This window comes from Budorcas taxicolor, chromosome 12 (genome assembly GCF_023091745.1).
Source record: "Budorcas taxicolor isolate Tak-1 chromosome 12, Takin1.1, whole genome shotgun sequence".
NCBI classification, from domain to species: domain Eukaryota; kingdom Metazoa; phylum Chordata; class Mammalia; order Artiodactyla; family Bovidae; genus Budorcas; species Budorcas taxicolor.
The window spans coordinates 71036287-71061028 of NC_068921.1; the positions used below are offsets into that span (position 1 = coordinate 71036287).

The 24742-nt window shown below is 41.8% G+C and overlaps 1 protein-coding gene across 1 annotated transcript in view; it reads left to right on the top strand.

Annotated features, from left to right (window-relative positions):
- Positions 1 to 2411: 2411 nt before the first annotated feature.
- Positions 2412 to 24742, top strand: part of LOC128057591 (ATP-binding cassette sub-family C member 4-like) — a 128307-nt gene continuing 105976 nt past the window's right edge. Inside the window, 5 exon segments of the mRNA XM_052650040.1 lie at positions 2412 to 2650; positions 4173 to 4283; positions 4815 to 4932; positions 16925 to 17114; positions 17117 to 17148. Coding sequence (XP_052506000.1) covers positions 2577 to 2650; positions 4173 to 4283; positions 4815 to 4932; positions 16925 to 17114; positions 17117 to 17148 — 525 coding nt within the window. The 5' untranslated portion in view covers positions 2412 to 2576.

Below are 24742 nucleotides of genomic sequence, written 5' to 3' on the forward strand. Positions count from 1 at the left end.
CTTTCACTTTCATCAAGAAGCTCTTCAGTTCCTTTTCACTTTCTGCCATAAGGGTGGTATCATGAATATTTCTGAGGTTATGGATATTTCTCCCAGCAATCTTGATTCCAGCTTGTGCTTCATCCAGCCTGTCATTTCACTATTTTACATTTCCACCAGCAATATATGAAGGTTCCAATTTCTCTACATTCTCTCTGTCACTTGTTTTAGTATAGCTATAGAAAATGAACCATTTTAGATCAGTAAATAAGTATAAACAAAAGTCTTAATGACATCTTCCCCATGTTTGTAAGCTCTGTGCCTCGCCTAGTAGTCAAGTTCCTAGAAACACATTCACTAAATATCTGTTCAATGAATGAAATAAAGGAAAAAACATTTTTATTTTTATGTTGTCTTAGGTTTTAGATTTTACAGAGAGCACTCATAAATTCTGAGGCTTAAAATTATATTGCAGGAAGTAGAAAGAGTAGGGGTTTCCCATTTGTAGATCTGAAAACAGGTCAGAAGGGTTAGGTAATAAGCATCTAAATCTCTGGTCCTCTGGCTCCAGATCCAGTCTTCTCTGTACAGTTCAACACTGGTTTTCAATATCTTTTCTAAATACCATATTAATTTATGTCCAGAAAAGGATACAGCAGAAGCTGAAGGGACTGAGTGCATCTGGCAGTTTGGAGATGGCACAGCTGAAGTTACTTAGCAGCAGCAGCAGCAGCAGCAGCAGCAGCAGCAGCAGCAGCAGCAGCAGCAGCAGATGGCTGATTATGGTCCTGAGATAGTTGTGGGGACTAGAGAGAACAGTCTGGGGCAGCCTGACAGGAATGTCACTAGACTTCCAACCTCAGCAACCAATTCTTTCATTTTTGAAGTAGAACTAGCAGCTGAGTGTGTACAGCACTGGAAAATGTAGGGAATGTAAAAGAGAAATGTAAATCAGGTGAGGTCTAGTAACATTGTATTATCTGAGAGAGAGAGAACATCAGAAAGGTAGGTAATTGAAAAATTACAATTTTCAGCTCTAGTCATCTTCTCTTTTTGCAACATAAAATTTCAAACATGCATGAAATATCAAGAAAACAGCATAATAAACTCTCATCATGCTCATCAATTGAAAATTATCAACACCTTCTTATATGTTTGACTCATAAAAAAAAAGTTTGAATATATTAAGGGTTTCTTTAAAATTGTTGTCCCCTACAGCATTAAGGTATAAATGACAATTAAACATGTATATTTAGATGTTCAACCTGATGACTTGATATTCATATTCATATACATTGTGAAATAGTCATCACAACCAAGCCAATCACCACGTCCATCACTTTACACTTTTCCTATTTTCCTTTTTTTCTTGTTTATGTTGGGAACACCAAGATCTACTCTCTTAGCAAATTAAAAGTACACAGTACAATCCTATCACATTGCTATACACCAGTTTTCCAGAACTTACTCATCTTGCATAACTGAAGATAAAAGACATCATTAATAACACCATTTCAGCCAAGGTACATGGGAAATTATCAAATAATAATATGGTGATCTTTTTGTAAGCACATAAATTTTCATCTTTTTTCATTTAGGGTAGATGGGGAAGAGAAACTGCTGAGCTGGTAACTAAACACTTATGAGTAAGAGCCCAAGATATTGTTCATTCAGTCCTGCAGTCATTCATTCATTCACACAGCATATTCTAAGCACTTTTCGCATATACTGTCCATCCACCAGTGAGACAACCATTCTGAATCTCAGCTTGGTTCCAAGACCTTGGACAAGTGCTGTCCTTGAGTCTCATCTTTCTTATCTGTTCAATAGGGATAATACCTTCTTGGACAGCGCGTCGTTAGAGTTGAAAGTGAGGTAAGGTCCCCAGAAATTTGCATGTGTACTTTGTGACCTATGCCACACTTATTTGTCTAGGCCCTGAGCACAGGAAGAAAGGGATCAGGAAGCAGTCTCTCCCCTCTCCCCGCCAAATTCCCCTTTACCAATCTAAGAGGGCAGCAAAAATCTCTCAGAGGTGGGCTGTTCATGCCTTCTGTCAGCTTTCTCCAGGCCTTCCCTGCAGCCCATGGGGAGCTTTGGAGCAGCAGAGGAGGGCAGAGCCTGAACCCTCCCTCTTCGCCTTCTGGGTAACTGCCTGGGCTCAAGACAGAAATTTCAGCGGAGTTTGCAGCCAGGTGGGATCATCAGAGCTGGTTTGTTCCTGCTGGGCAGTTCTCTACCCTCCTTCATCAAAGGGCTGGTGGACTTGCCTCCTACTTGCACGTGGCTCCTGGAAGCTTTGGCCTGACTGCCTCTTCGTCCTGCAGCCCCACACAAGGCTCTACTTTTCCCAGAGCTGTAATGGCAGCACAGAGCCGGTGACCCGAGGCGACTGGGGAGATTGCAGTCGGGGGAGGCGGAGACCGGGTGGGCTGTGGGTGCTCCACCTCCAGAAGCCTGTGGTTCTCAGGGCTCGCCCAGGAGACCCGGAAGGCAGCCTGGACTCCAGCATCCCTGAGTTCGCCTCCCAGTGCAGCGAGAGCCTCACCGCGGCCAGGTAGCGCAGCGCTGCTCCACGCCCGCCCAGGGCCAGGACAATGCTCCCACTGTACCCGAAGGTGAAGCCCAACCCGCTGCAGAAAGCAAACCTCTGCTCGCGCGTGTTCTTCTGGTGAGCCCCCCGCCCAGGGCTGTGATAAGTGGCAGTCATCAGGCCTTCCGCTGCCGCGCCTTTCGGAAATGAGGGTGGACCCTCCCAATGCTGATCTATTCCCCTCTGCACCCTGGCATGCGGGGCATGTCAGGCGCGGGGCCAGGAGGGAGCAGGGCTGTGGAGGGGGACCCGGTGACCGGGTGGCGGAGGTACAGGGTCTCCTTGCTTTGCTGCCGGCAGCTCCTCCAGAGCCAGTGGGAAAATGCACTGCACACCCCGCCTCTAAACTTACCGGCCTCTCCTGAAGGTTCAGGAATAGAGGAGTCTGCCAGACTACAGTCATTGGGGTTGCAAAGAGTTGGACACTCCTGAGCAACTTCACTTACTTTCCCAATTGCCCTGTGTGACAGTGTGTTCCAGCTCCCCTCTGCCCCCATGTCTATGACCATGTATTTCTTTCCCTCTCCCTTTCTCTCTGTGCAGCTCTCACTGTATGACCTGGTACCTAGTTGGGGCAAATTTCACGTGGGTAAAATATGAAATGTTTTTTTTTTTTATTTAATGAATGGGAACACTATTCTTGAACACATTTTCCTTTTGCCTGGGATACATAGCCAGGACTGAAGTATGTATTTGACCAGCCCCTTTCCTTACTGTGAATATCTCTGCTTCCACCTTTGAGAGTCACCTTGGGGATGGGGTCTCTGAAGCCTATGGGGTCTCATCTGCATCTCTAGCCTTCTGAGAAGCCATGCATGGTCTTGCCCAGGAGTCCTTTGGTCCTGAAACCACAGAAGAGTCCCTGAGCTGAGAGGAAACACACAGATGAAAAGTGGCTCAGAGAGGTGAAGCTCTTAACTAAAGTTTTCCGTCTACTAGGTGGGAGCACTAATTAGGTGGAACTGAACCTTTGAGCTTTAATTACACTGGGATGATTACTAGAATTTTTTGTTTCTGGACCCTAGCCCATTTATCTTTCTCCCAAATTCTGGTATTTCTTTCTTTTATGGAACAAGCTGGGGGATCTCCAGGAATTGGGAGCTCCTATGCTTGTTCTGATGGTGGTTTATAGAGTGTGTGTAGCTTCCTCTCTTGGCCATGTGGTGGCCTTTAAGAAAGAGGGGCCTAGAGGAAGAAATATGGGTGTAGTTACTGTAAATAATAATAAAGTAGGAAAAATTCTGCTTAACTTCAGGCAGGGTAAGGAACTCTTCAAACACCTTCTGTTTGCAGATTTTCAAAATGTATGTGCCTGGAAATGGGAGGGTAAGTACTTCTCATTGATTTGGGTAAGCACCCATTTCTGTATAGTCCATGGGACTGAGAAGAGTTGAACCCGACTGAATGACTTTTACTTCACTTCACTTCACTTCACTTCTCTTCACTTCAAGCATATGTATAGTTTTCCCCCCACATCTTTGTATATTTAAATGTAGCCTTTTTTTTTTTTTTTTTTTTACAAAACCCTTGAATGTAGGATTCTAATTAGACAGAGATGTATAGTTTGGATATATGTCACTATCCTTTAAAATTTTAACAGGTGGCTACACCCCTTGTTTAAAATTGCTCACAAACAGAGATTAAAAGAAGATGACATGTACTTGGTGCTTCTGGAAGATCGCTCCCAGTGCCTTGGAGAAGAGCTGCAAGGGTGAGCACAGGCAGCTGGGAGGAGGCAAGGGAGAGTAAGAATTTCCATGTAGGGCTAAAAATGTGCAAGGGTTTTGCCCTCCTCTGGGTTCTTCTGAGCCGCCTCCCCTGACACTGTGCGCTCATCCCTCTCAGAGTGACCCTGGGTTTAGCCTACTTTGGAGGCTGGGGGAGCCCGTGTTCCCTGTGCATCTGTGGAAGTGGAGGGAGCCTGCAGCCACGGGCCTGGAGGCCAAGCTCGATCCCTGGAGGAGGGTGTCTGCCCTCCTGAGCGACTCGTGACCCTGTGAATCCAGCACAGCTTAGCAGGAACTTGTTTCCAGAATCTGGGACTTTTCCCTCAAAATGTGTGTTTCTGGTGCTGCAGCCAGCACTGCTCAGCTTCCAGAAGCCCTGTGAGCAGTTAGCCAGCATCTATGTTGCAACCACAGAACAGTCTGTAGTAAAGGCTTATCTTTCACTCTGTCCTCTTTCCCCTGTTTTTCCTGTTGTAGAGACACTGTTCTTTACTGGGCTTTGTTTCTCATCACAGGTACTGGGATCAAGTTGAGAGAGCCCAGAAAGACGCACAGGAGTCCTCTTTAATGAAAGCAATCATAAAGTGTTACTGGAAATCCTATTTAGCTTTGGGAATGTTAACATTTCTTGAGGTAAAAGCTTTTACATACAGTGTGTTGCTTTTCAGTATATGCAGGTCACTGCTGAGATGGATGGGGCTAAGGTGGGGAGAAAGGAGAGTGGCTTAAGGTCTGAGGGTAAATCTCATCTAGGAATCATGATATGGATGAGTGACTGTATTTATCTTTAGAAAAATGCTTAAAGGACTGGACCTCTGGAGAATACTATTTTTCTTTTAACTTATTAAAACAGTGTAATGGAAGGATAGCACTGGAAAGGAAAGATATTTTATACCACATTAGGATGTTCTTGATGCTCAGTATAAATGCTGAGTGATCCTTGACCAAAAGAAGATCCTACAACCTAGAGGAATATGTGCCCTGTGGTTTTGAGAAAGTAAACCTGGAGCTGAAGCCAGAATCATGTAAGATATTTTACAGGTGCTCAGCAAATAATTGTTAACTTGCCCAGGGCACATCTGATAAATACTTTCCTAAGAAGGGATCATCTCCTCTCCCCTTGCTGTGGAACAGAACCTGGATCCCTGAATCTGGGCAGGAGCTGTCAGAGCTCCCAAGAGCATACCCTTTCCTGGTCTGCCCCCTCCCCATGGGCCAGGTCACCCAGATCAGAGCCCACCATGAGGAGGAGCTCCAGCTTCACCACAAATTGTGGAGACTCCATGCACCCTCCATGCTGGTTTCTGTCCTGGCTGTGGGGATGGTTTACTGCTTGAAGGGGGAGTCTTGATAGCCTGGTATTGGCAGAAGGTATAGGAGGGGATGTGCAGACCAAACTAAAGGTAGAAAGTTGTGAGGTCAGTGACCTCCATGACCCTGAAGTTCCTGGGTCAAGACTCCCCAGAGGACAATCTACCTGGGGACACAGTGCTGTCAGCCCCCTGTTCTGGCTGAGCCTGCTGGGGGTCTGCTGCAGATGCCCCTGGGGGGCTCGTGCTCTCTTTGGTCCCTTAGTGCTGCCTTAGGGACACGGGCAGTCTGTGAGTGTGTGAGGGCAGGAGGGATGGAAGATGCAGTTGCTGTGAAAGGGGTGTTTTAGGTGGAGAAGGTGTGAGCTGTCATCAGTCTATCGTGTTGGGGTGAGGTGATGGGCCAGGTGGTTTACAGGTGGGTGGCGTGGCTCTTGCTTAAAGGCTGTGCTGTACTGAAGGGCACTGTGGGCAGTGGGCAGCTGGGCAGGTGAAGTCCACCCCACACAACTGCAGAGACAGAGAATCTGTCAGTTCTCAGATGACTGGGTGGTCCTGGGAGATGGAGTTCTCGTTAATGACAAAGGTGTGTTGACCATTATGCCAGAGGGTGGAACAGGTATGTGGGGCAGAGCGCCACTTTGAGAGGGCACTGACCACTGAAATACTGTAGTGCCTTCCGAAGAGCAGGAAGTGGGAGAAGGAACAGGAGCCCCTTGGGTTGTCCTAGCCTTTCTTTGACCTACAGTGTGCAGCTGTCCCAATGACCATTTCTCTATAGTCACAATAAATCTCCATTTGAAATACACAAGTGGCAAGCTGGTGTGGCCTATGTGTGTGTGACTTCCTGACCTCACACAAAAGAACTTTCTTGAATTCTGCTTATCCAGAAATCGTAGGGCCCTGTTGTGTGCCTATGGCTCTTGCCAGGTACCTGGTTGGATGAGTGGTCTCCAGGTTTAGTGTTGGATCATATCCTAGAGCACGTCTTTCTCTGCTGTCCCTGGTTCTATAGTTTCTCTTTGGAACCAGATGCTGAAGAAGCTGAAGGCAGCTGGGTATCAAAGTGTGGCCCATGTGGCTGGGTTTGAACTAAGCTGTTGGTTTTTCTTGCTGTCCTGGGCTGTCAGCACCTTGGGCGTGGTCGTTAAGCTTCAGGTGGATCCCATCCTAATATGAGTCCTGGGTCTTTGTTGTGGCAGCTCATGGGAGAAGCAGACATAGAGAGTTCTTCCTAACTTAAGGTTCTTCAGAATAGACCCCAATGTGGTACTGAGACTGTTGATTTCACAGTTGTTCAACTCTAGGAGTACTTCCTGCTGGGGATCTAGGATGGCCAGGCCTGGGGGCTGTGTAAGGCAGCAACTGGTAGAGGCCTGGCCCCTCTTTCAGAAGGTTGGTTTTTGTGCAGTCATAGCAGAGAAGTGGGGAATTGAGGACCTGGCTGAAGTGGGGAATGATCCTCAGTAGTAGTACTAGAAGTACTAGTAGCAGTACTAGTTATATAACGGATTGTATGAAGCAACTTTCTGTTTTGTAATCTTCTATCTATGCTGCTTGCTGGTTTTGTATTTTAGATAGTGGAAGATCTAAACTCAGTCCAGGATTTTCTAAAATCTCCTCTAAAGCTGGAGGTCCTTTGTGACCTCCAGCACTGTTTTAATTCTTCTGGTGCACAGAACACCTCGTGGATCATCCATGATTCCCAAGCCATGTGCTGGGACCACCCACAGCACAGACACTACTGGCAGCACCAGCGGGAAGAGGTGGGTGATACCAGTTCAGGGCAAGGTTTTTGGGTTAGGATTTCAAAGTGTAAAAACCTCTGTCCTTTGAGAATTGAGGAGTAAACATAATGCTTGAAGAAACAAGTACCAGGCTGAGATTGAATGTGGAGCTCTTGCAGGTCACCTCTAATTAGAACGGAACAGTCAACGAGTTCCTAGCATGTGTAGCCCCTGTGTGCACCTCCATGGGGACCACGGGTGGGGAGGACAGATCTCCACCTGCCCAGGGCTCTCAGAGTAGCGAAGAGGAGCCTGAATCCTCTGCCTGGACCAGAGACACAAAGGCCACCTTCCCAGATCATCAGTGCTTCTCTCTGAGAGGTGAGGTCTCTACCTGCTGTTGTGTAAGTGGGGTGACCTCAGAGAGCCAGAGTGGGTTCACCTAGTCCCTTCCCCTGAGCAGGGAGGACTGGCGGGGGGTGATGTCCTATTCCAAGGAATCTTGGAAATGGGCCTGTCCTTGTCCAGTCACTTGGCCTTTGTCTGAGATGACTTTTATTGGTGGTCTCTGGTCCGGGTGGAGGCTGTAGGAAGGCATATGTTTATGCAAATATTCACTTTGGAGCTCAGATGGTGAGCAGGAAGTAAACAGAGTCCTCTGATTCCCACAGTGGGCTTTGTGCCTTGACTTAGGGCTGGTTCCCCAAGAGCTGCACTGGGCTTGGCATTTATTTTTCAACTCTTCTTTTGTGTCCCTCACTTGTGCTCAACCCAGGAGGCTGAGGAGTGGCTACTGGTAGAAAAGATACTGTGGGCCAAAAGCAACCAACTGCTAAATTTTTAACAATCTGCTTAGAAGTGAAACATTTAATTGCTGTCTAGAATATTTGGCTTTTACACATTACTTTTCTCAACATCCGCTGGATCATCAAAAAAGCAAGAGAGTTCCAGAAAAACATCTATTTCTGCTTTATTGACTACGCCAAAGCCTTTGACTGTGTGGATCACAATAAACTGTGGAAAATTCTGAAAGAGATGGGAATACCAGACCATCTGAAGGTGCCTCTTGAGACACCTATATGCAGGTCAGGAAACAACAGTTAGAACTGGACATGGAACAACAGACTGGTTCCAAATAGGAAAAGGAGCACATCAAGGCTGTATATTGTCACCCTGCTTATTTAATTAATATGCAGAGTACATCATGAGAAACTCTGAGCTGGAAGAATCACAAGCTGGAATCAGATTGCCAGGAGAAATATCCATAACCTCAGATATGCAGATGACACAATCCTTATGGCAGAAAGTGAAGAGGAACTAAAAAGCCTCATGATGAAATTGAAAGTGGAGAGTGAAAAAGTTGCTTAAAACTCAACACTCAGAAAACGAAGATCATGGCATCTAGTCCCATCACTTCATGGGAAATAGATGGGGAAACAGTGGAAGCAGTGTCAGACTTTACTTTTGGGGGCTTCAAAATCACTGCAGATGGTGACTGCAGCCATGAAATTAAAAGACACTTACTCCTTGGAAGAAAAGTTATGACCAACCTAGATAGCATATTCAAAAGTAGAGACATTACTTTGCAAACAAAGGTCTGTCTAGTCAAGGCTATGGTTTTTCCTGTGGTCATGTATGGATGTGAGAGTTGGACTGTGAAGAAAGCTGAATGCCAAAGAAGTGATGCTTTTGGACTATGGTGTTTGCGAAGGCTCTTGAGAGTCCCTTGGACTGCAAGGAGATCCAACCAGTCCATTCTGAAGGAGATCAACCCTAGGATTTCTTTGGAGTCAATGATGCTGAAGCTGAAACTCCAGTACTTTGGCAACCTCATGTGAAGAGTTGACTCATTGGAAAAGACTCTGATGCTGGGAGGGATTGGGGGCAGGAGGAGAAGGGGACGACCGAGGACGAGATGGCTGGATGGCATCACTGACTCGATGGACGTGAGTCTGAGTGAACTCCGGGAGTTGGTGATGGACAGAGAGGCCTGGCATGCTGCGATTCATGTGGTCGCAAAGAGTTGGACACAACTGAGCGACTGAACTGAACTGAACTTTCTCAGTTAGAGGATCACACACAGCAAGGGAGAGGAAGATGGAACACCGAGCCAAGCAGATGGGGACCTACAGGGCAGACCTGCTGTGTGCACCCTGCTGGTTCTTAAGAGTGTAGCATTTGCCATTAGATATTAGCCATATCTACAGTGATGACCTTGAGTTATAATTGAGTGGAATGCTTTCCAATCCACTTTTTCTTTTTTAAGCATATATAAGTTTTTATTGGAACATTAAAATAATTTTTAAAAATTGAAGTAGGATTGACTTACAATGTTATGTTAATTTCAGGTGTACAACATAGTATTCAATATTTTTGTACACTGCAAAATGATTACCATAAGTCTGGTTATCATCTCTCACCATACAAAGTTTTTCCAATATTGTTGAGTATATTCCCCATGTTGTACATTATATTCCTGTGACATTTATTTTGTAACTGGAAGCTTATTCCTTTAAGCTCTCTCACCTATTTCACTTGTTACCCCACCCCATTCAATTCATTTTCTTTTAGAAGTCAGGGAAGTAGCTGATTCATTTCTAAAATATTCCATCCACAATGGTTAAACTTTTTATCAATCTGCTTAGAAGTGAAACCTTTAATTACTGTCTAGAATATTTGGCTTTTACACATCACTTTTCTCAAGTTCTTTTCCATGCTCAGTTGTGGATGTGTCTGATGGTGAAAGTAAAGTCCAATGCTATAAAGAACAATACTGCATAGGAACCTGGAATGCTGGTCCAAGAATCAAGGTAATTTGGATGTGGTCAAGCAGGAGATGGCAAGATTGACCATTGATATCTGAGGAATCAGTGAACTACAATGGGTGGGGATGGGTGAATTTAATTCAGATGACCATTGTACCTACTACTGTGGGCAAGAACCCGTTAAAAGAAGTGGAGTAGCTCTTACAGTCAACAAAAGAGTCTAAAGTGCAGTATTTGAATGCAATCTCCAAAACAACAGAATAATCTCAGTTCATTTCCAAGGCAAACCATTTAATAACTCAGTAATCCAACTCTGTGCCAGAACCACTGATGCTGAGGAAGCTGAGGTTGACCAGTTCTGTGAAGACCTACAAGACCTTCTAGAACTAACACCAAAAAAGATGTATTTTTTTGTCATAGGGGATTGGAATGCAAAAGTAGGAAGTCAAGAGATACCTGGAGTAACAGGCAAGTTTGGCCTTGGAGTACAATATAAAGCAGGGCAAAGGATAATAGAGTTTTGCCAGGAGAACACACTGGTCATAGGAAACACCTACGTCCAGCAACATAAGAAATAACTGTATACATGGACATCACCAGATGGTTAATACTGAAATCAGATTGATTATATTCTTTGCAGCCAAAGATGGAGAAACTATACAGTCAGCAAAAGTAAGACCTGGAGCTGACTGGCTCACATCAGGAGCTTTTTATTGCAAAATTAAGGCTTAATTTGAAAATAAGTAGGGAAAACTACTAAGACATTCAGTTATGACCTAAATCAAATCCCTTGTGATGATACAGTGGACGTGATGAATGGATTTGAGGGATTAGATCCGATAGACAGAGTGCCCGAAGAACTATGGTTGGAGGTTTGTAAAGTTGTACAGGAGGCAGGGACTAACACCATCCCAAAGAAAAAGATATACAAGAAGGAAAAGTGGTTATCTGATTAGGTTTTACAAATACCTGAGGAAAGAAGAGAAGCAGAAGGCAAGGGAGAAAGGAAAAGATATACCCAACTAAATTCAGAGTTCCAGAGAATAGCAGGGTGAGATTAGAAGGCCTTCTTCAATGAATAATGCAAAGAAATAGAGGAAAACAATAGAATGGTAAAGACTAGAGATCTATTCAAGAAAATTACAGACATCAATGGAACATTTCATGCAAGGATGTGCACATTAAAGGACAGAATTGGTAAGAACCTAGCAGAAGCAGAAGATATTAAGAAGAGGTGAAAAGAATACACAGAAAAACTATTTAAGAAAGGCCTTAATAACCCAGATAACCATGAGGTATGGTCAGTTACCTAGAACCAGACGTTCTGGAGTGTGAAGTCAAGTGGGACTTAGGAAGCATTACTATAAACAAAGCTAGTGCAGGTGATGGAAGTCCAGCTGATCTATTTAAAATCCTAAAAGATGATGCTGTTAAAATGCTGCATTCAATGTCAGTGAAATTGGAAAACTCAGTAGTGGCCACAGGACTGGAAAAGGTCAGTTTTCATTCCAATCCCAAAGATGGGCAATACCAAAGAATGTTTCAACTACCATACAATCACACTCATTTCACATGCTAGGAAAGTAATGCTCAGAATCCTTCAAGCTAGGCTTCAGGAGTACATGAACCGAGAACTTCCAGATGTACAAGCTGCATTTAGGAAAGGCAGAGGAACCAGAGATCAAGTTAATATCCATTGGATCATAGGAAAAAACAAGAGAATTAAAAAAATTAAAAAATAAAAAACGAAATATCCACTTCTGTTTAATTGACTATGCTAAAACCTTTGACTGTGTGGATTACAACAAACTGTGGAAAATTCATAAAGAGATGGGAATACCAGACTGCCTTACCTGTCTCCTAAGAAACCTGACATGCCAGGCTGGATGACTCACAAGCTGGAATTAAGATTGCTGGGAAAAATATCAATAACCTCAGATATGCAGGTGATACCACTCTAATGGTAGAAAACAAAGAGGAACTAAAGAACGTCTTGATAAAGGTGAAAGAGGTGAGTGAAAACACTGGCTTGAAACTCAACATTAAAAAGACTAAGATCATGGCATCTGGTCCCATCACTTCATGGCAAATAGAAGGGGAAACAGTGGAAGCAGTGATAGATTTTGTTTTGGGGAGCTCCAAAATCACTGTGAATGGGACTGCAGCCATGAAATTAAGATGCTTCTCCTTGGAAGGAAAGCTATGAAAAACCTAGACAGCATATCTAGACATCACCTTGCTAACAAAGGCCCATATAGTCAAAACTATGGTTTTTCCAGCAGTTATGTACAGATATGAGTTGGGCCATAAAGAAGGCTGAGTGCCAAAGAATTGATGCTTTTGAACTGTGGTGTTGGAGAAGACTCCTGAGAGTCCTTTGGACTACAAGGTGATCAAACCAGTCAATCCTAAAGAAAATCAGTCCTGAATATTCATTGGAAGGACTGATGCTGAAGCTGAAACTCCAATACTTTGGCCACCTGATGCGAAGAGATGACTCATTTGAAAAGACCCTGATGCTGGGAAAGATTGAAGGCAAAAGGAGAAGGGAGTGGCAGAGAATGAGATAGATAGCATCACCAACTCAGTGAACATGAATTTGATCAAATCCCTGGAGATAGTGAAGGGTAGAGGAGCCTGGCATACTGCAGTCCGTGGGGTCACAAAGAGCCATACACGGTTAGACTGAAAAACAACAACAAAATTCTTACCTTCTTCATTTATTTGCTGAAATATTTCCATAAAGAGAAGTTTTTTTTGATATAAACTCTTTGGCTTCCCTGAACTATAGTGTTTATGAAGCCCTAGGACGGGTAGGGGGTATTCTCAATTTCCCAGATGATGCTAAGGTACAATCAGGATGAAGACCACTATGTACAAGAGGAGCGAAGTTATATCTTGAGTCCTGATGGTTCTTATCTCCCTAGATTTACTCCTTTTTCTCCTTAGCTCTGGATCTTTCTCAACTCTACCTTTGTCACCTTTTTCCCTAGTTGTTTGTCACTCGTTTTCCCAGAAGCTCACTGTTTTCTGCTTTATGGTTCCCTCAAGCATTTTTTATTTGTCCTAGAGTGTGCTTCTGTTTTCTGTTTTTTTCCCTCATGAATGAGAAATGAGGAAGTTGGGTAAGAAATATATCAAGTACATGTGGAAACCTGGAGGAGGAACTGTAACCACTTTGGCAATTCTAGCATCTAAATGTGTAAGACGTTCCCTTAAGAAGCTAGAGGAGGAGTCCAACATCAGGTGCTTCCAGAAGTCTGAACACCACAGACTCCACCAAGAAATTGTGGAGAGAGACTTTAAGATGTTAATGATGGGTGTTGCAGTATTAAATTGGGCTCTTTAAAAAATCCTTTATAATTTCACATTTGTGAAGATTTTTTGTGAAATAAATAAGTATATCCTCAGTTGGTTATGGAAAGGATATTCATGGGATCTTAGATTGATGTGAAAGATAAAAAGTTTATGGGAGCAATTTTTGGCCTTATTCCTGCTATCCAGAAAGTTTTAATTTGGTTAATTTCATGATTGATAATGAATGTTTTGTAAATTGTTCTCTTTCTTACTAGTTGAAGGTTAGGATCAACAGTGGACAGATGAGAGAATTTCACAGTGGCATGCACCAGCACCAATTTACACACAGTGTGAGTAGCTTACAGGGATGGCTGCCATCTATGTCCCCAGGGTGAGCATCAGCTGGCCCTCACTTCTTGGGAGCCTTTCCAAGAAGTGCAGAGTCATCAGAAATTGTACCTTCTCTTGGGAGTCACACCAGTGTTCCATTTGGAGTTCATACTTGAACAGAGCATTGAGCATATGCAGGAGTTAATCTTCTGGCAACTATAAAGCCTTTTGCCTAGTATACCTTAACTAGTTGCTACCAAATGCCAGAAATGGAGACAGTTTCAGGTTATAAATGCTGCTGCCAGCTGGCCTGTTAAATGAATCTTCATATCTAACCTTTCCTTCTATGCAGTGAGGATGTATATATCAGTCTACCTTTAATGAATGCAATCACTTCTGCCTTATGTGTTCTGGAAGCCTAAAAGAATCATTTTTAGTATATGTATTCTTATTCTCTGTGTGTACTTTGGGGTTTTGCTTAAACAATTTTGTGTTATTGACTATTTTGTTTTCTATTTTGTTGAGAGAAATTACTGGAAATTTTCTCTTTACTTATTTTTCTTAAGGAGTATAAAATCAATTTTATTTCAGTAGTTTCAACTTATGCTAGAATGGAAATTACTTATGCTTTTTACCACTTTTCTGAATTATTATAACTACTCCCTGTTGGAGGCAAAGTAATGCCTAAGAATAACAAATGATTCTATGAGCAAAGTATTACAAATAAAAGTTCCAATTCATGTTCAAAAACCTTTATTATCTTTTTAAAACTTCAGTCCCAAATAAAAATAACTACTATCAAGGACAAAAAAGAGTGGACAGATGAGTGGAAGATCTTGGCCTTGAACTGTCATTTCACCTTAATCAGGCAATTTGCTCTCAGCAGAAAAATTCAGATGCTCAGATGGCATTGACCTTTATTTTGCTCTCTCTCTCTCTGTTTTTGCTAAACTTGTTGCATCTATCAGTGTTATCCTTTGTGGATGATATTACATATAATGTCTTCTTTTTCTTAAAATTACACCAATGTTAGGAGAGTTGAGTAATAGGTAACAGTAATTCCCAGAGACGATCATATATTTCAGGAAAGGTTGGGATGACAGGTGTTAGTGCTGGACCTATGGTGGAGAGCCTCCACTCTGTGGCTGCAGAACGGGACTACCCTTGGCCATGCCTGGGCTGGGAGTGCCCATGTGTACAGTTTGATGTTCTTGCTTCTCTGTGTGGGCCTCCACATTTCCATCTCAGAAAACTCAAAATAGTCTGTTTTATGATCTACTGTATAAGTGCTCTTCCATAAGCTCTTAATGCCCCTTGAGATAAATGGTAGAGACTGATGGAAATGTAACAGTGAACCCTTGTGTTCTTGAGAACTTATCATCTTACTCTGATCTGATAATCTACTCATAATTCTTCAGCTAAACAATGTCCCTTCTCTATAGTAGATGAAAGATGCTGTGATCTCATGGAAGGTGAGGTGCAACCTGTGAATGTGTGTGTGCATGTGTGAGAGCAATAGGAGTGTTGGGTTTTGATGATATGCTTATCTGAAGGACAGGGACAGCTTTCTGTAAATGCCCTGATCGGGCACTAGTTGGTTGAGCAGAAAATGCATGTTAGTTTTGTTTCCTGTTTGGTGTTTTGTATTCTCCTTCCTGTCCTCTTGCAAGTGGGTTCTTCAACTTTGGGCAGACAGAAGAGAGCTATCAAAAGCAAACCTGTCAGTTGTTTACCTTGACTATATTGATAAGGAGTGATTGATTAAAAGGAAAAGCTTGTTTCAAAGTCGTGCTTCTGAGAGATTTCCATATTTGATATTTTGTCTTTTGAGAAGTCTAGGGAGGAAATGCTATTGCGGACTGAGGTGTTTACTTTTGGTAACTTGGATCTGTGTTGAGTGTTTGCTTTTCCTTGATGAGGAAGAAGGGGACCTTCAGGTGACTAGAGGGAGGAAGTAGGTTGCAGGCTAGAGTGGCTGTTTGGTATGGTGGGCAAATGCTGCTGTTCCTTTGTCTTTAGTTTTGGGAAAGAAAATTATTTTTCCTAAGTCTTACCAGGTAAGGTCCAATGCCCCTCCAAGTCACTAGTTTAGGATTTTAATAATTTCCTTGAAGAATAGGTAGTTGGTAATATTTCTTTCAAATCAGCACCTGCAGTGTATAGCAGATGAAGAACCATGGATGACATAATTTTTTAGCCTGGCTTCTGCCACATTTAATTTTTTGTTTCAAAGAACACCCTAGATTCTAGTGGGTAGATACATATTGAGGCAGTGCACTGTGGAGTGGAGAGAATAGGAACCTCCCAAGCCTGATTTCCTTTGATGCTCCAACAGATGCTGGGCTCTATTCTCTTGATCTACCGACATGTGGAGTTCCAAGTGGAAAATGGTGGATATGTTTGTGCCAGTATCTCAGTTCATAAAGGCTTTTTAAAATTGTTTGGCTGCTCTGGGTCTTTGTTACAGTGAGCAGGCTCTTCACTGTGGCATGAGGGCTTCTCTGGTTGTGCCATGTGGGCTCCAGATCATGCTGGTTTAGTAGCTGTGGCATACAGGTTTTCTGGTGTGTGGGCTTAGTTATACCACAGCATGTGGGATCTTAGTTCCCCAACTAGGGATTCAACCTATGTCCTCTGTATTGGAAGGCAGATTCTTAATTACTAGACCACTAGGGAAGTCCCCATGAAGGCTCTTAAAACAGAAGATGATGACAAAGCACATGTCTTGCCATACATAAACCATATTGAGTTTCTGTTGGGCTGAGACTTTGAGAGTACATAACACAGGGAGAGCTGCTAGCAGGGGTAATTCACATGTAAGCAAATTTCTTACTTTTTTTTTTTTTTTTTTTTTTTGCTACCTTTTGCTTATTTATCTTAGACCACTTCGGTCAAGACTCTCGGTATTTTGCCACATGTGTTCTAAAGCACAGATTATAATATTTATTAAGCATCCACAGTATACTAAGCACAATGTACTGGCTTTGAATGTAAAATTTACTTTAAGGTTAAAACTACTGTCTCTTGTCTTATAGAAGATAGTGGATCTGCATATCTTCTTTTATAGTAGCTACGCATGTAGCATTTTTTCAAAATACATTTTTAACATGATGATAATAATAAAAGTGAAGCTTGTGTTTAGAAAAGTTGGTACAGCGTACATTTCTAATTAAGCTTTTTTTTTTTTTTCTTTTAGGAAGGCACCAGAGTAGTTCAACCCATACTTTTGAGGAGGATTATTAGTTATGTTGAAAACTACCATCTTGCCGATTCTGCCGCTTTGCATGAAGCCTACACCTATGCAACAGGGCTGAGCACCTGCATGCTCGTGTGGGCCGTTCTGCACCACTTGTACTTCTTTCACATTCAGCGCGTGGGGATGAGGCTGAAGTAGCCGTGTGCCATATGATCTACCGCAAGGTAATTGTCACTCGGCACCACAGTGTGTACCTTCCCTGAAGCATCAGAAACATTTGGGGAAAGTTTGGGGCTTCCCTGGTGGCTCAGATGGTAGAGAATCTGCCTCAATGCAAAAGATGCAGGTTCAATCCCAGAGTGGGAAAGATCCCCTGGAGGAGGAAATGGCAACCCACTCCAGTATTTTTGCCTGGAGAATCCCCATGGACAGAGGAGCCTGGTGGACTCCATGGAGTCACAAAGAGTCAGAAATGACTGAAAAACCAAACAACAAATCTGTAAATTATAAATTTTGCAACTGGAATCATTTATACCTTACTGGAAAAGCTTGATATTTGTATCAAGTCAATTTTGTTGCTGTTGTTTAAACAAATTTTACCAACAAATAAAAAAAGTTTTCTATTGAGGTCAGGTCAGGGCTGTCTTTGTTAATTTTTCACCATATACTGCATATGGTGCATATACTGCACCAAATATCCATTAAATTTATAATGAAATCTGATTAAAATTATCAAAAGTATCAAATTAACTTTCAGTGCTTTCATGCCTAAATCTCCTAGTGGTGTTTATGGAAATTTTGTTGTTGTTCATTAAACACTTCCTTTATATCAAGCTTGTATTTTTAAAAAGTGAACTTCAATGATTAGATCTATAAAATTGAATCTAGAAACAAGGAATATCTTTGAGAAAGGAAATGCTTATAATTATAAAAGACACATCTGAGACTTCTGGTACAAGATGTTGGAGTAGAAGGACATGTGCTTATCTCCTCCTGTGAGAATTCCAAAATCCTAGCTAGCTGTTAAGCAGCCATCAACAAGAAGACACTGGAACTTGCCATAAAAAGATATCCCACATCCAAAGACAAAGAAGAAGCCTCAATGAGATGGTAAGGGGACTGCAAACATGATAAAAATCAAATCTCAGACTTGCTGGGTGGGCAACCCACAATCTGGAGAACAATAATACCAAAGAAGTTCTCCCACTGTTGTGAAGGATCTGAACTTCATGTCAGGCTTCCCAGCCTTGGATCTAGCAAAGGGATTGGGAATCTCTAAGGAATCTGATTTTGAAGGCTAATGGAGTTTGATTATAGGACTTCTACAGGACTGGAGGAAACAGACTCCACTCTTGGAGGGCACACACAAAATCTTGTATATGTCAAGACCCTGAGGAAAGGAGCAGTGACCCCAAAGGAGACTGAATCGAACAAATCTGCTAGTGTTGAAAGGTCTCCTGTGGAGGTGTGGGTTGGCAGTGGCTCACCATGGGGATGGGGGCACTGGCAGCAGCAGTCCTGGGAGGGGTCCCTTGGCATAAGTTCTCTTGGAGGTTTCTATTAGTTCTACCATACAGCCTGTAGATCCCAGGGCTGGGTCTCCTCAAGCTAAACAACTAACAGGGAGAGAGTGCAACCCCACCCATTGGCAGATAATTGGCATAAAATTTTACTGAGCATGACCCTACCCACCAGAGAAAGAGCCAGTTTTTCCCATCACCGTCCCTCCCATCAGGAAGCTTATACACGGCTTTAGCCTCATCCATCAGAAGGTAGATGGAAGAAGCAAGAAGAACCACAAATCCATAGTGGCTAGAACCAAAATCGCATCACATAAAGTTAACCAGGATGAAAAAAACTGAGGGTTTTGTCCCAGATGAAGGGACAAGATAAAACCCCAGAAAAACAACCAAATCAACTGGAGATAGGCAGCTTTCCAGAAAAAGAATTCACAGAGTGGAAATGATCCAGGCTCTCAGAAAAAGAATGGAGGCAAAGATTGAGAAGATGCAAGAAATGTTTACCAAAGACCTAGAAGAACTAAAGAATATACAGAGATGAACAATGCAGTAGAAGGAATCAATAGTAGAATAACTGAGGCAGAAGAATGAATAAGTGACCTGGAGGACAGAATGGTGGAAATCACTGCCATAGAATAGAATATAGAAAGAAAAAAAGAAGACAGCCAAAGAGACCTCTGGGACAACATTAAACATGCCAACATTTGCAGTGTAGGGGTACCAGAAGAAGAGAGAGAGAGAAAGGACATGAGAAAACATTTGAAGAAATAATAGCTGAAAACTTCCCAAACATGGGAAAGTAAACAGCCAACCAAGTCCAGGAAATGCAGAGATTCCCAGGCAGTATAAACCCAAGGAGGTGTTAGAAAGTGATCTAGTTTCATTCTTTTACAAGTGGTTGACCAGTTTTCCCAGCACCACTTGTTAAAGAGATTGTCTTTACTCCATTGTATACTCTTGCCTCCTTTGTCAAAGATAAGGTGTCCATATGTGTGTGGATTTATCTCTGGGCTTTCTATTTTGTTCCATTGATCTATATGTCTGTCTTTGTGCCAGTACCATACTGTTTTGATGACTGTGGCTTTGTAGTAGAGCCTGAAGTCAGGCAAGTTGATTCCTCCAGTTCCATTCTTCTTTCTCAAGATTGCTTTGGCAATTCGAGTTTTTTTGTATTTCCATACAAATCTTGAAATTATTTGTTCTAGTTCTGTGAAAAATATGGCTGGTAGCTTGATAGGGATTGCATTGAATTTGTAAATTGCTTTGGGTAGTATACTCATTTTCACTATATTGATTCTTCCAATCCATGAACATGGTATATTTCTCCATCTATTAGTGTCCTCTTTGATTTCTTTCATCAGTGTTTTATAGTTTTCTATATATAGGTCTTTAGTTTCTTTGGGTAGATATATTCCTAAGTATTTTATTCTTTTCGTTGCAATGGTGAATGGAATTGTTTCCTTAATTTCTTTTTCTACTTTCTCATTATTAGTGTATAGGAATGCAAGGGATTTCTGTGTGTTGATTTTATATCCTGAAACTTTACTATATTCATTGATGAGCTCCCCGCACACAAAAATAAACTCAAAATGGATTAAAGATCTAAATGTAAGACCAGAAACTATAAAACTCCTAGAGGAGAACATAGGCAAAACACTCTCAGACATAAATCACAGCAGGATCCTCTATGATCCACCTCCCAGAATTCTGGAAATAAAAGCAAAAATAAACAAATGGGATCTAATTATAATTAAAAGCTTCTGCACAACAAAGGAAAATATAAGCAAGGTGAAAAGACAGCCTTCTGAATGGGAGAAAATAATAGCAAATGAAGCAACTGACAAACAACTAATCTCAAAAATATACAAGCAACTTATGCAGCTCAATTCCAGAAAAATAAATGACCCAATCAAAAAATGGGCCAAAGAACTAAATAGACATTTCTCCAAAGAAGACATACAGATGGCTAACAAACACATGAAAAGATGCTCAACATCACTCATTATCAGAGAAATGCAAATCAAAACCACAATGAGGTACCACTTCACACCAGTCAGAATGGCTGCGATCCAAAAATCTGCAAGCAATAAATGCTGGAGAGGGTGTGGAGAAAAGGGAACCCTCCTACACTGTTGGTGGGAATGCAAACTAGTACAGCCACTATGGAGAACAGTGTGGAGATTCCTTAAAAAATTGCAAATAGAACTACCTTATGACCCAGCAATCCCACTGCTGGGCATACACACCGAGGAAACCAGAATTGAAAGAGACACATGTACCCCAATGTTCATCGCAGCACTGTTTATAATAGCCAGGACATGGAAACAACCTAGATGTCCATCAGCAGATGAATGGATAAGAAAGCTGTGGTCCATATACACAATGGAGTATTACTCAGCCATTAAAAAGAATTCATTTGAATCAGTTCTGATGAGATGTATGAAACTGGAGCCGATTATACAGAGTGAAGTAAGCCAGAAAGAAAAACACCAATACAGTATACTAACACATATATATGGAATTTAGAAAGATGGCAATGACGACCCTGTATGCAAGACAGGAAAAAAGACACAGCTGTGTATAACGGACTTTTGGACTCAGAGGGAGAGGGAGAGGGTGGGATGATTTGGGAGAATGGCATTCTATCATGTATACTATCATGTAAGAATTGAATCGCCAGTCTATGTCTGACGCAGGATACAGCATGCTTGGGGTTGGTGCATGGGGATGACCCACTGAGATGTTATGGGGAGGGAGGTGCGAGGGGGGTTCACGTTTGGGAACACATGTAAGAAAAAAAAATTAGATATGTGTTTTTGGCACCTTTAATATAATAAATATTGGTCATAATTAAAAAAAAATAATAAAGCTCAACTTTCAAAAAATGAAAAAAAAAAAAAAAGAAACCAAGGAGGAACACACGGAGACACATAGTAATTAATTAAAATGACAAAAAATTAAACACAGAGATATAAAATTAAAAAAAGGGGGGAAAAAAACAATAACAACAAATAATGTACAGGGGAACTCCCATAAGGAAATCAGCTGATTTCTCAACAGCTGATATTTGGTTTTCCCTACAAGCCAAAAGGGAATGACATGATATATTTAAAGTGATGAAAGGGAAGAGTCTACCACCAAGAGTACTCTACCCAGCACGATTCTCTTTTAGATTTGATGGAGAGAACAAAAGCTTTCCAGACAAGCAGAAGTTAATGAGAATTCAGCACCACCAAACTAGTTTTACAACAAATACTAAAAGAATTTCTCTAGGCAAGAAACAAGGGAAGAAAAAAAACTACCAAAAAAATAAACTCAAAACAATTAAGAAAATGGTAATAGGCTCATACATATCGACAATTACCTTAACTGTAAAATGATTAAGTGCACCAACCTAAAGACATAGACTGATTGGATAGATGATGAGAACATGTGTGTTTATGCACTTCTTCTTACCACGTCACTCTACTTAACCCACCAAATGTGTTTAGATATTTTATATTGGTAGGTTAATTATGTTTCCATTATGAGTTTTAATTATCTTTTATTTTTTGTTTGGCTATTGATTGTGATGGAGAAGGAAGTGGCAACCCACTCCAGTATTCTTGCCTAGAGAATCCTATAGATGGAGGAGCCTGGTGGGCTGCTGTCCATAGGGTCACACAGGGTTGGACACGACTGAAGCAATTTAGCATGCATGCATGCATTGGAGAGGGAAATGGCAACCCACTCTGGTATTCTTGCCTGAAGAATCCCAGGGACAGAGGAGCCTGCTGGGCTGCTGTCTATGGGGTCACGCAACTAAAGTGATTTAGCCGTGGCAACAGCAGCAGCATTGATTGTGAAGGACTTTCCTAGTGACTCAGAAAGTAAAGAAAGCTGCAATGCGAGAGACCTGGGTTCGATCTCTGGGTTAGGAAGATTCCCTGGAGAAGGGCATGGCAACCCACTCCAATATTCTTGACTGGAGAATCCCAAGGACAGAGGAGCCTGGCAGGCTAGAGTCCCTGGGATTGCAAAGAATTGGACACAACTGAGTGACTTTCACTTTGCTTCACTTCACTGATTGTGAAAACTGATAAATACGTTTACTATTTTGATTCATTTCAGTTCAGTTCAGTTCAGTCGCTCAGCCGTGTCTGACTCTTTGCGACCTCATGAATGGAAGCACGCCAGGCCTCCCTGTCCATCACCAACTCCAGGAGTTCACTCAGACTCACGCCCATCGAGTCCGTGATGCCATCCAGCCATCTCATCCTCTGTCGTCCCCTTCTCCTCCTGCCCCCAATCCCTCCCAGCATCAGAGTCTTTTCCAATGAGTCAACTCTTCACATGAGGTGGCCAAAGTACTGGAGCTTCAGCTTTAGCATCATTCCTTCCAAAGAAATCCCAGGGCCAATCTCCTTCAGAATGGACTGGTTGGATCTCCTTGCAGTCTATTATGTAACTATTATTCACTTAATACCATTGCATCATGACTGGTCAACAGAAAGTAGTAGAGTTCTTGCTAAAAAAGAGACCAATCTAATTATATTCAATGTAATTGTGTTAACTAAAGAAATGTATAAATGAAATTCATGTCAAATACAAACTATATTCTATAGATATAGTTATTTTCAATTTATTAAAGAAAATTATATGGTATTTGAAATAAAACTCAAAACTTTACATTGTTTCAATAATTCTGGAGAGAATTTGTTGTTTTTCAAGTTATTTTTAAATACACTATTTCTTTTATTATTTAGTATGCATTATATCACTTTTAATGAGACTTGACTTGATGTGTACCATGATTTTCGTATTGATAAATGCCATGAAATTATTCTAAATACTAATTTACCCTGGCCTTCAGTTCAGTTCAGTCACTCAGTCATGTCCGAATTTTGCAACCCCATGACAACAGCATGCCAGGCCTCCCTGTCCATTACTACGTTCCAGAGTTTATTCAAAGTCATGTCCATTAAGTCAGTGATGCCATTCAGCCATCTAATCCTCTGTTGTCCCCTTCTCTTCCCACCTTCAATCTTTCCCAGCATCAGGGTCTTTTCCAATGTGTCAGCTGTTCGCATTAGGTGGCTAAGGTGTTGGAGTTTCAGCTTCAACATCAGTCCTTCCAATGAATATTCAGTCCTTTAGGATGGACTGCTTGGATCTCCTTGCAGTCCAAGGGACTCTCAAGAGTCTTCTCCAACATCACAGTTCAAAAATATCAATTCTTTGGTGTTCAGCTTTCTTTATAGTCCAGCTCTCACATCCATACATGACTACTGGAAAAACCATAGCTTTGACGAGATGGACCTTTGTTGGCAAAGTAATGTCTCTGTTTTTAATATGCTGTCTAGGTTGGTCATAACTTTTCTTCCAAGGAGCAAGTGTCTTTTAATTTCATGGCTACAGTCACCATCTGCAGTAATTTTGGAGGCCCCCAAAATAAAGTCTCTCACTATTTCCATTGTTTCCCCATCTACTTGCCATGCATGAAGTGATGGAAGCAGATGCCATGATCTTAGTTTTCTGAATGTTGAGTATTAAAATGTTTAAGTTTTAAACATTTTCACTCTCCTCTTTCACTTTCTTCAAGAGGTTCTTTAGTTCTTCTTTGCTTTCTGACATAAGTGTGGTGTCATCTGCATGTCAGGGGTTATTGATATTTCTCCCAGCAATCTTGATTCCAGCTTGTGCTTCATCCAGTCCAGCACTTCTCATGATGTACTCTGTATAGAAGTTAAATAAGCAGGGTGACAATATACAGCTTTGACATAATCCTTTCCTAATTTGGAACCAGTCTGCTGTTCCATGTCCAGTTCTAACTTTTCCTTCTTGACCTGCATACAGATTTCTCAGAAGCCAGGTTAGGTGGTCTGGTATTCCCATCTTTTTAAGAAATTTCCACAACATGTTGTGATCCACACAGTCAAAGGCTATGCCATAGTCAATAAAGCAGAAGGAGATATTTTTTGAAAACTCTCTTGCATTTTCAATGATCCAGTGGATTTTGGCAATTTGATCTCTGGTTCCTCTCCCTTTTCTAAATCCACCTTGAACATCTGGAAGTTCATGGTTCACGTATTATTGAACCTGGCTTGGAGAATTTTGAGCATTATTTTGCTAGCGTGTGAGATGAATGAAATTTTTCAGTAGTTTGAGCATTCTTTGGCTTTGTCTTTCTTTGGGATTAGAATGAAAACTGACCTTTTCCAGTCCTGTGGCCAATGCTGAGTTTTCCAAATTTGCTGACATATTGAGTGCTTCACTTTAACAGCATCATCTTTTAGGATTTGAAATAGCTCATCTAGGA